The sequence below is a fragment of the Salmo salar genome, chromosome ssa05 (assembly GCF_905237065.1).
Source record: "Salmo salar chromosome ssa05, Ssal_v3.1, whole genome shotgun sequence".
Taxonomy (NCBI): domain Eukaryota; kingdom Metazoa; phylum Chordata; class Actinopteri; order Salmoniformes; family Salmonidae; genus Salmo; species Salmo salar.
Window position 1 is genome coordinate 35,539,830 of NC_059446.1, and position 16,630 is coordinate 35,556,459.

Genomic DNA, 16,630 nt, shown 5'->3' on the forward strand with positions numbered 1-16,630 from the left:
CCAAACGCGCTAATGTGTTTCAGCCTGGGGATGGAATTACATCGTTCAGCTTTTTCCCGCCTTCTGAGAGGCCATGGGAGCCGTAGGAAGTGTCACGTCATGCCAGAGATCCCCTGTATTTGTTAGAGATGATCAAGGAGGGCAAGAAATGGTCAGACAGGCCACTTCCTGTAAGGAATCTTCTCAGGTTTTGGCCTGCCAAATGAGTTCTGTTATACTCACAGACACCATTCAAACAGTTTTAGAAACTTTAGGGTGTTTTCTATCCAAAGCCAATAATTATATGCATATTCTAGTTACTGGGCAGGAGTAGTAACCAGATTAAATCGGGTACGTTTTTTATCCGGCCGTGCAAATACTGCCCCCTAGCCCCAACAGGTTAACAAGTTGGAATTGCATTTTCACATGTGAAAATCACATTTGACGTTTCTTATGTAAACAAACTCCACATTTGATAATCTCACTTTCGCATGTGGAATTGCAAGTTCACATGTGAAAATCAATCGCGTGAAAATTGAATTTGGGGGGACTAGGAGCAGTTGCTTGGATTGTTGGGAGCGTTGGGCCAGTAGCCGAGAGGTCTACACATGTGAAAAGATGGTGTTAACATGTTGCAGAAGCAATGTTTTCACTGGTGGAATTAGGGTGACCACATCTAAAAAAAATATAAAATGCAGGACAAGGGTGCGATTTTGCGCGACATTCGCGGAACAGTGGACAGAATAAATGTTTTGGGGGCAGGATAATGGATCATTATCAAATGGCAACATAGTTCTGCTATATGAAGGTCACTGCCTGTTAAACATATTTTAGTATTGCAAACAAAAATAATGATATTGAAAGCAAACCATCAACCCAAAAGTATTGATTACAAAACAAAATATTGCAAGGAAATAATTTTGAAATGTAAGAACAAATGATAACACGATTAAATACAAGTCTCCCTCTTTGGTTATGTTACCCTGGCATTCAATGCAAGTTTTGGCACATTCATTCCAGCAACATAGCACCCTGTATCCCACTGCTGGTTTGCCTCTGAAGCTAACCAAGGTCAGTCCTGGCTGGTCCCTGGATAGGAAACAAGACGTAGCTGGAAGTACTAAAAAAAAAAAGTTCAAAATAAAACTTGTACAAAAAAAAAATAAGTGGGAATTTCTTTCTTCATGATTGAAAACAAGGGAAGAATTTACATGTGAAACTTCACACATTCTGAAAACCACATGTCCACTTATCTAAACATAAAAAAGAAAAGAAAATGAATCATGTGATATTTTGTGTTGCGTTCACATGTGTGTTGTGTTCAGACGTGTCCGAAAACAAGTTATTGTTTTTCACATTACTTTTTCATGTATTTTTTTGTAAAGGTTGTATAAACAATGCAAACACATAACTTGTCCTGATTACTTGTCTAAAGAAATTGAGAGAAAATGAATGCATAAGTATTAACATACTTGTATAAATTGTTAAATTTATGTGAAATTACTTGTCTCTTAATTTTTAACAACCACCACTTGAACCGCAGATATGAAACCATTATCACATGGCAAAAACTTTTTTAGCATGGATTTCTTTTTTTAAAAAGAAGGCTTATTCTCAACAGAGAACTGCTTGTTCAGAGCTTTAAATAGGTGGTGTTGTGTATAAAAACCATAGTCAAATAAAACATCAGAGACTGGAGCTATTTCTCAAACTTTCCCCCCTAAAATTCCAAAGCTACTCCATCCCTCAAAGACCACATTAATTCCTGGCTACGGAACAAAAAACACAAACCCTGTTTAATCCCAGTCAGTACAGGCCGTCTCTCACAGATCTCTTTTCAATACCGTGGTCCCATTTTGGGATGTCCAGATTAGAATGTGTGCCTCAGTCAAAGTCATCAGGGTTTTCCAACTGCTACTGCTCTCTGTTTTACAAATGACACTGTGTGTGTGTGTGTGTGTGTGTGTGTGTGTGTGTGTGTGTGTGTGTGTGTGTGTGTGTGTGTGTGTTTGTGTGTGTGTTATAGGGAGTAAGGAATACAACCACGTTAGACCCTCCTCTATTTGCAGCAGACCTATTCAAGTGTACTGGAGTCCTCTTTCCACTCTTCGCCTGTTCTGGGTGAATAAGCCCAAAAAGAATGTGCCCCAGAGTGTTTTGCATGGGATGACAATTTGCGACAGACAGACACTCCGCTCACTACAATCTACATTCAGCAAAAATTGGGTCAGAATTAAAGGGCTGTACAATTCCAACCCCACCCCCCCACACTCCCCGTCTCCAACCCTAAAATAATCTCCTGCTCCACCACTTGTGGGAGTGTTGTGTGTGGGTGTGCCCAACTTCCTGCATGTTTGCATGTTGGGGAACAAAGATATGAGTCCGCAGTCAAGGCGAACTTTGTTCATGTTTGTGCAACCATGCAGACATCCAATCAAGTGCTCAGCTCTCCAACTTCCTACAGTGCATCCCAGGCAAGGGGATTCCCATTCATTCACACATCAAATACTTTACAATGCTGCTCACAACTGAACTCATGAACACTTTTTGCACCAGTCATGCATGTTGTCATTCACTGTCATCATACCTTCTTTGACATTGTGACAATGCTGTTAATTTACAAAATGTTCCCACTGTGGCAGAGCATACCGGTAGCAATACAATTGCAACAACACAAATACAGCCAGTGAAAAAATACCTCCACCACTAAAATGACACTACCTTCACCACTACAACAATGACACTACAACAAATAGCCTAAGCAAAGCCCTTCTACCTATTTTCAAATAGGTACTGTACAAAAAGGTACAGTAGCGACAGTTGCAACACAAAAATCCCAAACTTCCCCAGTTCACACGAATCCCGGCCCGTGAATGCAAACAACAGAGAGTATCTGAGAGGCTAATGCGATGAGTTACCCCGTATTCCCTTTAGCTGTGGAAACGTTCAGCACCTCCCCTGTGCCTAGGCTGATGATTAAAACCACATGTTGAGTAGAGAACCCGGTCTCGTTTGACCCTGCTCTGCCCCTGCACCTGAGACACTCTCTCTCACACAAACTCTCTCGGCTATATCCTCAGGCTGAACTCAGATATGTCGTCACGCAGGCCAGGAGAAACAGGGGGTGAGGATGGCACGGCACGGCAGCGATGAGCTTTTTGTTTTTACATCTACATCCCTCTACTCTACCATACCTCCAGCCCCAGCCTTTTGCTGCACATTCCTGCCCCAGGATCCAGACACTTCAGTGTGGAATGCTTGGAACCCTGATCCCCTTCGCTGCAGCCCAACCTACTCTTTAGTATATCAGACCTAAACTGTTGGGATAGTCATACACCCCCCTATGTATTTATTTGGACAGTGAAGCTAAAACTTTTAATTTGGCGATATACTCCAGCATTTTGGATTTGAGATGAAATGTTTTCCATCACAGTAAGTCGGGCGCTGATGACGTGGATGTCAATTAAAGCAGCCCCCTGCACCTCTCTGATTCAGAGAGATTGTGTTAAATGCGGTAGGCACATTTCAGCTGAATGCAATCAGTTGTACAACTGACTAGGTATCCCCCGTTCTCTTTCCCTTTACAAAATGTCCCCTTTTAAATTTTTGTAAATTCATACATATCGGTTTAACCATTTAGAAATGAATGCACTTTATTTATCTAGTCCCCCCATTTGAAGGTGTCATAAATATTTGTAAAAGTTCATTTGTGTAATTTCTGTCCTTCTTAAAGCGTTTGAGACAATCAGTTGTGTTGTGACAAGGTAGGGGTGATATACAGAAGATAGCCCTATTTGGTAAAAGACCATGTCCATATTATGGCAAGAACAGCTCAAATAAGCAAAAAGAAATGACAGTCCATTATTACTTTAAGACATAAAGGTCAGTCAATATCAAATCAAATGTTATTTGTCACATGCGCCGAATACAAAAGGTGTAAACCTTACAGTGAAATGCTTACTTACAAGCCCTTAACCAACAATGCTTTAAGAAGTTAAGAAAAAAAAAAGAAAAAAGTGTTGAGTAAAAAATAGAAAATAAAAGTAACAAATAATTAAACAGCAGCAAGAAAATAACAAGCAAGGCTATACACAGGAGGTACCGATACAGTGTCAATGTGCGGGGGCACCGGTTAGTCGAGATAATTGAGGTAATATGTACATGTAGGTAGAGTTAAAGTGACTATGCATAAATTATAAACAGAGAGTAGCAGCAGCGTAACAGAGAGGTCTGGGTAGCCATTTGATTAGCTGTTCAGGAGTCTTATGGCTTGGGGGTAGAAGCTATTAAGAAGCCTTTTGGACGTAGACTGGGCGCTCCAGTATCACTTGCCGTGTGATAGCAGATAGAACAGTCTATGACTAGGGTGGCTGGAGTCTTTGACAATTTTTAGGGCCTTTCTCTGACACCGCCTTGTATAGAGGTCCTGGATGTTAGGAAGCTTGGCCCCAGTGATGTACTGGGCCGTACGCACTACCCTCTGTAGTGCCTTGCGGTCAGAGGCCGAGCAGTTGCCATACCAGGCAGTGGTGCAACCAGTCAGGATGCTCTCGATGGTGCAGCTGTAGAACCTTTTGAGGATCGGAGGACCCATGCCAAATATTTTCAGTCTCATGGGGGGGAATAGGCTTTGTTGTGCCCTCTTCACGACTGTCTTGGTGTGTTTGGACCATGATAGTTTGTTGGTGATGTGGACACCAAGGAACTTGAAGCTCTCAACCTGCTCCACTACAGCCCCGTCGATAAGAATGGGGGCGTGCTCGGTCCTCCTTTTCCTGTAGTCCACAATCATCTCCTTTGTCTTAATCACGTTGAGGGAGAGGTTGTTGTCCTGGTCCACACAGCCAGGTCTCTGACCTCCTCCCTATAGGCTGTCTCATCGTTGTCGGTGATAAGGCCTACCACTGTTGTGTCATCGGCAAACTTGATGATGGTATTGGAGTCATGTCAGGCCATGCTGTCATGAGTGAACAGAGAGTACAGGAGGGGACTGAGCACCGTGTTGAGGATCAGCGTGGCGGATGTGTTGTTCCCTACCCTTACCACCTGGGGGCGGCCCATCAGGAAGTCCAGGATCCAGTTGCAGAGGGAGGTGTTTAGTCCCAGGGTCCTTAGCTTAGTGATGAGCTTTGAGGGCACTATGGTGTTGAATGCTGAGCTGTAGTCAATGAATAGAATTCTCACATAGGTGTCCCTTTTGTCAAGGAGGGAAAGTGCAGTGTTGAGTGCAATAGAGATTGCATCATCTGTGGTCTTTTGGGGCGGTATGCAAATTGGAGTGGGTCTAGGGTTTCTGGGATAATGGAACATTATCAGAACATTTCAAGAATTCGTGCAGTCGCAAATATCATCAAGCGCTATGATGAAAATGGCTCTCATGAGGACCGCCACAGGAAAGGAAGACCCAGACTTACCTCTGCTGCAGAGGACAAGTTCATTAGAGTTAACTGCATCTCAGATTGCAGCCCAAATAAATGCTTCATAGAGTTCAAGTAACAGACACATCTCAACATCAACTGTTCAGAGGAGACTGTGGGAATCAGGCCTTCATGGTTGAATTGCTGCAAAGAAACCACTACTAAACGACACCAATAAGAAGAAGAGACTTGCTTGGGCCAAGAAACACGAGCAATGGACAATAGACCGGTGGAAATCGGTCCTTTGGTCTGATGAGTCCAAATTTAAAATGTTTGGTTCCAACGGCTGTGTCTTTGTGAGACGCTGAGTAGGTAAACTGATGATCTCCGCATGTGTGGTTCCCATCGTGAAGCATGGAGGAGGAGGTGTGATCGTTTGGGGGTGCTTTGCTGGTGACACTGTCAGTGATTTATTTAGAATTCAAGGCACACTTAACCAGCATGGCTACCACAGCATTCTGCAGCAATACGCCATCCCATCTGGTTTGCCCTCAGGCCAGACAAAATTGATTCACTGTTAAACAGATTTTCCCCCCAGAAAAGTGAGGCGAAAAAAAAGAAGAAAAAAAACTACGAAGTTTATAAGGAATAACAGTACTACCACAGTGTCCTAGGCACTTGTGCAGGCTCTAGGCCTAACGTAAGCTTCAAGAGTTATATTATTCCATGCTAAAACCTACACTATTCTTCTTAAAAAGAATGCAGATGTTACAATGTTGTTATAACCATGAGAAATTAAACACAATGGGAAGTATAACTTGTGACAGGTTCTTTATTCCTGTTAAAAAAGTGCAATCCAATCTCGTAATTCAATCTATATATAGGGTAATAAAGTAGACTATTTAAAACAAATTCTAATTCAAGAATGATTGACAATAAATAATTGTAATAAAATTAAAATGCTGATGTATAATAATGAGTTCATTTCCTGAGGATCTAAATGACGCTGGAGGAGATGGCTGGCTTTTTACGAGCTCTTAACCAATTGTGCTATTGTGTGTGTTTTTTTCACGTTATTTGTAACTTATTTGTACATAATGTTCTGTCACAGTCTCTTATGACTGAAAAGAGATTCTGGATATCAGGACAGCGATTACTCACCTCGTACTGGACAAAGATTTTTTCTTTAACGAGTCAGACGTGAAGGATTTACTTCAGACACCTGACAAGGCCAACATCCCAGTCATTTGCATGAGAAAGAGACAGAGATATCGGGGACGTAGGTCGGGGTGCCTTGTAAGGATCCGACGGCAAGTGGGTAATCTGCCTCTACCATCAGTCCTATTAGCCAACGTACAATGATTGGATAACAAAATAGACGAGCTATAATCTTAAGTGTCAACGAGTCGTGGCTGAACGATGACATGGATAAAATACAGCTGGTGGGGTTTATGCTGCAACATCAAGATAGAACAGCTGCTTCCGGTAAGACAAGGGGTGGCAGTCTGTGTATATTTATAAACAACAGCTGGTGCACGAAATCTAATATTAAGGAAGTCTCACGGTTTTGCTCACCTGAGGTAGAGTATCTCATGATAAGCTGTAGACCACACTATTTACTGTCTATTTACCACCACAAACCGATGCTGGCACTAAGTCCGCACTTAATGAGCTATATAAGGCCATAAGCAAACAGGAAAACGCTCATCCAGAGGCGGCGCACCTAGTGGCCGGGGACTTTAATGCAGGGAAACTTAAATCCGTTTCACCTAATTTCTACCAGCATGTTAAAAGTGCAACCAGAGGGAAAAAAACTCTAGACCACCTTTACTCCACACACAGAGAGGCGTACAAATCTCTCCCTCGCCCTCCATTTGGCAAATCTGACCATAATTCCATCCTCCTGATTGTGGTCAGATGACGCAGATACTAAGCTACAGGACTATTTTGCTAGCACAGACTGGAAAATGTTCCGGGATTCTTCCGATGGCATTGAGGAGTACACCACATCAGTCACTGGCTTCATCAATAAGTGCATCGATGACGTCGTCCCCGCAGTAACCGCACGTACATACCCCAACCAGAAGCCATGGATTACAGGCAACATCTGCACTGAGCTAAAGGGTAGAGCTGCTGCTTTCAAGGAACGGGATTCTAACCAGGAAGCTTTTAAGAAATCCCGCTAAGCTTTCAGATGAACCATCAAACAGGCAAAGCATCAATACAGGACTAAGATTGTAATACGATTCAATCATATTACTCGTCAGATGTGGCAGGGCTTGTAAACTATTACAGACTACAAAGGGAAGTACAGCCTCGAGCTGCCCAGTGACACAAGCCTACCAGACGAGCTAAATTACTTTATGCTCGCAAGCAACACTGAAGCATGCATGAGAGCATCAGCTGTTCCGGATGACTGTGTGAACACGCTCTCCGTAGCTGATGTGAGTAAGACCTTTAACCTGTTATGGCTAGGGGGCAGTATTTTCACGGCCGGATAAAAAACGTACCCGATTTAATCTGATTATTACTCCTGCCCAGAAACTAGAATATGCATATAATGAATAGCTTTGGATAGAAAACACTCCAAAGTTTCTAAAACTGTTTGAATTGTGTCTGTGAGTATAACAGAACTCATTTGGCAGGCCAAAACCTGAGAAGATTCCAAACAGGAAGTGCCCTCTCTGACCATTTCTTGGCCTTCTACACTCTCTTTATTGAAAACTGAGGATCTCTGCTGTAATGTGACACTTCCTACGGCTCGCATAGGCTCTCAGAAGGCGGCAAAACGGTGAATGATGACTCTGCAGGCCCAGGCTGAAAAACAGTAGCGCATTTGGATAGTGGTCGATCTGAGAACAATGAGACTGAGGCGCATGCACGAGGCGACACCATGTTTTTATTTTTTCGTCTTTGAACGAAAACAGGGTTTCCCGGTTGGAATATTATCGCTTTTTTACGAGAAAAATCGCATAAAAATTGATTTTAACTTCTCTAGGGCCAGTGGGACGATTTCGTCCCACCTACGTAACAGCCAGTGGAATCCCCTGGCGCGTTATTCAAATACCTTAGAAATGCTATTACTTCAATTTCTCAAACATATGACTATTTTACACAATTTTAAAGACAAGACTCTCGTTAATCTAACCACACTGTCCGATTTAAAAAAGGCTTTACAATGAAAGCAAAACATTAGATTATGTCAGCAGAGTACCCAGCCAGAAATAATCAGACACCCATTTTTCAAGCTAGCATATAATGTCACATACTTCATCGTACTTCGAAGCATGTCAACCGCTGTTTAACCTGTTAGGGCCAGGGGGCAGTATTTACACGGCCGGATAAAAAACGTACCCGAATTAATCTGGTTATTACTACTGCCCAGAAACTAGAATATGCATATAATTATTGGCTTTGGATAGAAAACACCCTAAAGTTTCTAAAACTGTTTGAATGGTGTCTGTGAGTATAACAGAACTCATATGGCAGGCAAAAACCTGAGAAGATTCTGTACAGGAAGTACCCTCTCTGACCATTCCTTGGGCTTCTTGGCTCTGTTTATTGAAAACTTAGGATCTTTGCTGTAACGTGACACTTCCAACGGCTCCCATAGGCTCTCAGAACCCGGGAAAAAGCTAAATGATGTAATTCCAGCCCCTGGCTGAAAAACATTAGCGCCTTTGGTAAGTGGTCTATCAGAGGACCATCAGACTGAGGCGCGTGCACGGGCGACACCATGTTTTTATTTTCTCTCTCTTTGTACTAAAACACGATTTCCCGGTCGGAATATTATCGCTTTTTTACGAGAAAAATGGCATAAAAATTGATTTTAAACAGCGGTTGACATGCTTCGAAGTACGGTAATGGAATATTTAGAATTTTTTTGTCACGAAACGCGTCGGGCGCGTCACCCTTCTTTACCCTTTCGGATAGTGTCTTGAACGCACGAACAAAACACCGCTATTTAGATATAACTATGGATTATTTTGAACCAAACCAACATTTGTTATTGAAGTAGAAGTCCTGGGAGTGCATTCTGACGAAGAACAGCAAAGGTAATAACATTTTTCTTATAGTAAATCTGACTTTGGTGAGGGCTAAACTTGTTGGGTGTCTAAATAGCTAGCCCTGTGATGCCGGGCTATCTACTTAGAATATTGCAAAATGTGCTTTCACCGAAAAGCTATTTTAAAATCGGACATAGCGAGTGCATAGAGGAGTTCTGTATCTATAATTCTTAAAATAATTATGTTTTTTGTGAACGTTTATCGTGAGTAATTTAGTAAATTCACCGGAAGTTTCGGTGGGTATGCTAATTCTGAACGTCACATGCTAATGTAAAAAGCTGTTTTTTGATATAAATATGAACTTGATTGAACAAAACATGCATGTATTGTATAACATAATGTCCTAAGATTGTCATCTGATGAAGATCATCAAAGGTTAGTGCTGCATTTAGCTGTGGTTTGGGTTTATGTGACATTATATGCTAGGTTGAAAAATGGGTGTCTGATTATTTCTGACTGGGTACTCTGCTGACATAATCTAATGTTTTGCTTTCGCTGTAAAGCCTTTTTGAAATCGGACAGTGTGGTTAGATAAAGCAGAGTCTTGTCTTTAAAATGGTGTAAAATAGTCATATGTTTGAAAAATGGAAGTTTTATCGGATTTTCGAGGACTTTGTATTTCGCGCCACGCCCATCATTGGATATTGGAGCAGGTGTTCCGCTAGCGGAACGTCTAGATGTAAGAGGTTAAACAGATCAACATTCACAAGGCTGCAGGGCCAGACGGACTACCAGGACGTGTACTCCGAGCATGCGCTGACCAACTGGCAGGTGTCTTCACTGACATTTATCAACCTGTCCCTGACTGAGTCTGTAATACCAACATGTTTCAAGCAGAGCACCATAGTCCCTGTGCCCAAGAACACTAAGGTAACCTGCCTAAATGACTACCAACCTGTAGCACTCACATCTGTAGCCATGAATTGCTTTGAAAGGCTGGTCATAGCTCACATCAACACCATTATCCCAGAAACCCTAGACCCGATCCAATTTGCATACCGCCCAAACAGATCCACAGATGATGCAATCTCTATTCCACTACACACTAACCTTTCCCACCTGGACAAAGGAACACCTCCGTGAGAATGCTATTCATTGACTACAGCTCAGTGTTCAACACCATAGTGCCCTCAAAGCTCATCACTAAGCTAAGGACCCTGGGATTAAACACCTCCCTCTACAACTGGATCCTGGACTTCCTGACGGTGCGCCCCCAGGTGGTAAGGGTAAGTAAAAACACATCTGCCACGCAGATCCTCAACACGGGGGCCCCTCAGGGGTGCATGCTCAGTCCCCTCCTGTACTCCTTGTTCACCCATGACAGCATGGCCAGGCACAACTCCAACACCATCATTAAGTTTGCCGACGACACAACAGTGGTAGCCCTGGTCACCGACAACGATGAGACCCTATGGTGCCAGGATAACAACCTCTCCCTCAACGTTATCAAGACAAAGGAGATGATTGTGGACTACAGGAAAAGGAGGACCGAGCACGCCCCCATTCTCATCAACGAGACTGTAGTGGAGCAGGTTTAGAGCTTCAAGTTCCTTGGTGTCCACATCACCAACAAACTATCATCGTGAAGAGGGTACAACAAAGCCTATTCCCCCTCAGGAGACTGAAAATATTTGGTATGGGTCCTCAGATCCTCAAAAAGTCCTACAGCTGCACAATCGAGAGCATCCTGACTGGTTGCATCACTGGCTGGTATGGCAACTGTTCGGCCTCCGACCGCAAGACACTACAGAGGGTAGTGCGTACAGCCCAGTACTTCACTAGGGCCAAGCTTCCTGCCATCCAGGACCTCTATACCAGGCAGTGTCAGAGGAAGGCCCTAAAAATTGTCAAAGACTCAAGCCACCCTAGTCATAGACTGTTCTCTCTGCTACCGCAAGGCAAGCGGTACCGGAGCGCCCAGTCTAGGTCCAAAAGGCTTCTTAACAGCTTCTACCCCCCAAACCATAAGATCACTGAACAGCTAATCAAATGGCTACCCAGACTATTTGCATTGCCCCCCCCCCACCCCCATTTTACACTGCTGCTACTCTCTGATTATTATCTATGCATAGTCACTTTAACTCTACCTACATGTACATATTACCTTGACTAACCTGTGCCCCCGCACATTGACTCTGTACAGGTACCCCCTGTATATTTTTTTATTTCACATTTATTTAATTTAACCAGGTAGGCATGTTGAGAACAAGTTCTCATTTACAACTGCGACCTGGCCAAGATAAAGCAAAGCAGTTTGACACATACAACAACACAGAGTTACACATGGAATAAACAAATATACAGTCAATAATACAGTAGAAAAAAAAGTATATATACAGTGTGTGCAAATGAGGTAAGATAAGGGAGGTAAGGCAATAAAATAGGCCATAGTGGCGAGGTAATTACGATATAGCAATTAAACACTGGAGTGATAGATGTGCAGAAGATGAATGTACAAGTAAAGATACTGGGGTGGAAAGGAGCAAAATAAATAAATAAATACCGTGTGGGGATGAGGTAGTTGGATGGGCTATTTACAGATGGGTTATGTACAGGTGCAATGATCTGTGAGATGCTCTGACAGCTGGTGCTTGAAGTTAGTGAGAGAGATATATGAGTCTCCAGCTTCAGCGATTTTTGCAGTTCGTTCCAGTCATTGGCAGCAGAGAACTGGAAGGAAAGTAGCCTCGCTACTGTTATTTTACTGCTGCTCTTTAATTATTTGTTCTTTTTATTTCTTACTTCTCTATTTTTTACCTAGCACTTATTTTTCTTAAAACTGCATGTTGGTTAAGGGCTTGTAAGTACGCATTTCACTGTAAGGTCTACACCTGTTGTATTTGGCGCATGTGACAAATACAATTTTATCTGAATGCATCTCCATAGCCTACTGGCGTTAACAAAATATTCGTACAAATATGATTAGGCCTCTCATAGACTAGGCCTTGTAGAAAGAGGGTCAATCAAGTTTTGTCTGCCAAATGAATGTAGCATTGGAAAAAAATGCATAAATCCAACCATAGATTATAGCCTATCATCATCAAAATAATAAATGTGTTTATAACATGCACAATTAGAAGCATCAATCTATATAGAGAAAGCTTGACTAAATTCGAGCCCAGTAACTTTTCTCACCGCATCCTCCTTCGATTGTCTCGTCTGGTTGCCACGAGAAGCCCACACTTTGGAGACAGTTGATCACATCATTGTGGAGCTGCTGATTTGCACGAAGTGTGTGCATGCCACTGGCGATGTACTTTGCTGGACATGCTAGCTGTTCTCGGCGGCGCATCATCACTTCAAACGCATTCCGTCTTGGTGTTATCAGTTGGCCTACTACTACTGGTAGTACCGGTAAAATGTAAGTTATGAATCACAAATCACCATACAGCTGACACACTTCAATTTCATGAATAATTTTGACTTCAATTTGGTATCCAAAATACTATTAGCTTGCACTGCGTCTTTGCTGATGAATGCCCTGATCTCTGGCCAGTCAATTGGTTCAATGACGTTGTTTTGTCTATTAATCGATTCTATTAAATCTGAAAATGATGCATTAACCATGAATTTAATCGACTGTTTGTTTATAATGAGGCACGTCCCACGTTGAACCTGGACACATAAATAGTAGGAAATTGCGCTGGCTTCAGCCATGACAGCATGACGCCTGCAGTTGCGAGCGTGTGTGTTTCACTGTCCAATCCGAGGCTCGAACATGACCTGAGCGCGTGATCTGAGGCTGTTTGGTTTCTTGTACATCAACTTGGGAAATCCTCAAGGGAGCGCAGACAGTGCATTATAAACAAAGCGCCGCATATACTGCCCCAAAAAAGTATTTGTTTTTCAACAGGACAATGACCCAACACACCTCCAGACTGTGTAAGGGCTATTTGACCAAGGAGAGTGATGGAGTGCTGATTCAGATGACCTGGCCTCCACAATCACCCAACCTCAACCCAATTGAGATGGTTTGGGATGAGTTGGACCGCAGAGTGAAGGAAAAGCAGCCAACAATTGCTCAGTATATGTGGGAACTCCTTCAAGACTGTGCATTCCTCATGAAGCTGGTTGAGAGAATGCCAAGAGTGTGCAAAGCTGTCATCATGGCAAAAGGTGGCTACTTTGGAGAATCTAAAATATACTTTGATTTGTTTAATACTTTTTTGGTTACGACATGATTCCATATGTGTTTTTTCATCGTTTTGATGTCTTCACTATTATTCTATTATTTGATCTCAAATCCAAAATGCTGGCATATAGAAGCCAAATTAAAAATGTTTGCTTCACTGTCCAAATACATACGGAGGGGAGTATATGTGGTTTACAAAGCCATCTTTTGAATACTGGATATATTGACCAACTCAACTGTAAGACAGATAGAGCAACATATCTTGTATTTTCTTTGTTGTGATTAACACATACTTTTCTAGTTAGACCACAGCAATAGTTCTGCTAATAGCACATTATCATCAATGTATTTGTTCAACTAGTTTGGGCAGGCAGGCATCCACGTCTGGAGAGGTCACTAATCAGGGTGGACAGCCTCCTCAGTCTCCCCTTTTCTCCAGTCCTCAACCCTGCTCCATGGTCACCCATCCCCCATGGATGCTCCAGAGCTCTGGGTAGAGCAGCAGTGGCGGCAAACCCACAGGCTAGCATCATTAAGGCATGGCCATGGTAATTAGAGGGGCCACTCAAGCATTGGTTAAATTGAACTCACATGTCTCCTTTGCAGGGTAAAAAGACTGTGAAATGTAGTTTCACAGGAGCCCTTTTGGGGCCCTAACGGCTTATTCAGGTATCGTTGCAATACACTCAAGAGATCATTGTTCCAGTTAGGCAATGATAGATGTGGTGAGGTCAAGCACATTCATAGTATTGAAAAAGCTATTGTAGACTGGTAACATCCTCTTTTTACACCTCATACAGCAGTGTTTTGGCTGTTGTGAGTGAACCATATCTAATAATAACTCTTTCTGTGAGATGATCCTGATCAAGTTAGGATGAGATCCAACAGTGCAAATAAACAACTGAAAATGTGCAACTCTTTTACAGCGCAAATAAACGACTGAAAATATGTGTAACTCTTTTACAAAGTAAAGAGGTTTGAACTGAGCTGTCTGATAGCCTGTGAGAGGGCTTGTGATCAGCCCCATAGATAGAGTACATTGTGTCATGGGCATGTTTAATAGGATTTAATAGGATACAGCAAACCTTTGTGAGAGGCCACTGAAAGGCCTCTTTCATGGGACTTAATTGAGAAATGTTTAGGCTCAGTTAACTTCCCACACAAATTAATATAACCTGACCCTGTTGTCTACATCCTGAAGCTTTGGCCAGAGGCAATACTCAGCCCACACCAAAAACAACTAGTGAGTTGCTAATTTTCTCATTAGAAAGATAATGAGCAGAGACATAAGTATAATAAAAAAAATCTCTTGATGAGTTTTGTTACTAAATACACTAATTGATTTAGAATATAGTGATTTGAAAAATAATTTTGCTTGTATTGTTGTGGGGCTGGACTGAGACTTCCCACTGGGCAGACACTAGTTGAATCAACATTGTTTCCACGTCATTTCAATAGAATGACTTGAACCAACATGGAATAGACGTCTGTGCCCTATGGGTTCGTTATTCATAAAATAATAATAGTGAAAGTCTCAATATGTGTATTTTCTGTGTCTTACCTAATAGTGCATGAAAGAGTTGGCTGCCGAAGATGGTGGAGACTTTCCCCACGCTGGTCTTCAGGGCCTGTTCCTCTGGACTGGTCAGACTGTCCTGGTACTGTCTCAGGAGACCCACTGCCCTCTCTGTGTCTGACAACAGGGATCCTTCATGTTACAACCCTCACCAAGCCAGTCGTTGTGATGAAATGTTAAGAAACTGATCAGATGTGACTTGCACATGACCATTTTGGTCTTTGAAACAAGTGGCAATATTATTCTACCATAGCATAAGACAAGCCTAAATGCATGCTAGGAAAAGCCTCAAATTATGGTTTTATCGGGCACACACATATCATAGGATATTGTACAATTGTCAGGCTCAAAGCACAAGGACAGAGTTGGTGCATAGTTTTGTTCATTGTTGAAGAGTTTCTCTAACTTTTGGTGCTGCTATGGGCGGGGAAAGGGACTGTCTGTTATCAGAACTGCAGTAGTCTAAGTATAGAATGTATGCGCGTGCACAGCTGTTTACCGAAGCCAGGTGGGAGGTGTAGCGTAATTAACAGCCTTGTGATGTGCCTCACTCGCTTTACTACAACTACCTAAAGTTTATTTATGAGTAAACTAAACTACTTCCCTTACCATGGCAGTGTGAAAGTGCTCCATGCCAGTATATATGAATTCATGGAAACATACTTCCTGTTTTCATGTCTCTTCCAAAAATGTACAAGCTAACGTTAATTCTCTCGATTCTGGCTTCATAGTTGGCAACAAAGTGGGGGAAAAAACACGGATACGTTTCTGTAATTTTCTGCTTGTCAATACTTTTCGGCTATGACAGCAAATAAACCTAAATGTTCTAAAAACGGTATCGAATAAACGTTTACGATAGTTTAAAACTTGTACACAAACAAAACATTTACGAAAAAGTATGTAGGCACTTACCATATTTGTGGACCATGGTGTATAGAAAAATATTTTGACGACAACTATTCGAGGCAAGCCGAAAACGAACCAAACAAACCAGAAGAAAGATTTAACAGAGTTGATGTTTGTACCCCGTTATTCTCCCCCACAATTAGGTTAATCCCGCAGTTTAGAATTTTACTACCGAAACAAGACACTCCCAAATTCGCACAACACTGAACTGTTACTGTAGCTGCAGCAGCTGTAATCCATTTGGCACGAGACGGGTCCGCAAGTTCTGTTAAAAAGTGAGTGTTTCTGGGTCACCCTCGGGCCCCTCGATTAATTATCTGATAACTGTAGATGAGTATGTAGCCCGTCGATGGGGGTCTATAGACCGAAAAATAGTAATTAAACATGTTTTGTTTTTTGGGGGATACTTTTGCTAGACTTAAATCATAATTATGACCATCATGGTCATCGAAAAATATCGCTACAATATCGTTGAAAAACAATTCCCTTTAGATCTTTTTCATATAGCCAACTAAAAAGATTCAATAGTTTGACACTTCGAATTTGACCGTCTCACAAAAATGTGGTTACACCTGCCATCTAGTGGTTGTAGAAGATACTTTCATATTACCAA

At 42.1% G+C, this 16,630-nt stretch overlaps 1 protein-coding gene across 2 annotated transcripts in view; it reads right to left on the reverse strand.

Moving 5' to 3' along the window:
• The window catches only part of LOC106604729 (disks large homolog 3), a 142,736-nt gene extending 126,182 nt beyond the window's left edge, over positions 1-16,554 (reverse strand). The window contains exons 1-2 of one of the 2 annotated variants that reach the window (XM_014199685.2): positions 16,024-16,554; positions 15,097-15,222 (exon numbers count right to left, since the gene is read on the reverse strand). In XM_014199685.2, the coding sequence (XP_014055160.1) occupies positions 15,097-15,222; positions 16,024-16,039 (142 nt within the window). In that variant the 5' untranslated portion in view covers positions 16,040-16,554. Of the gene's footprint in view, positions 1-15,096; positions 15,229-16,023 lie in introns of both variants that reach the window. The other variant, XM_014199684.2, reaches the window with a different exon arrangement.
• Positions 16,555-16,630: the final 76 nt, after the last annotated feature.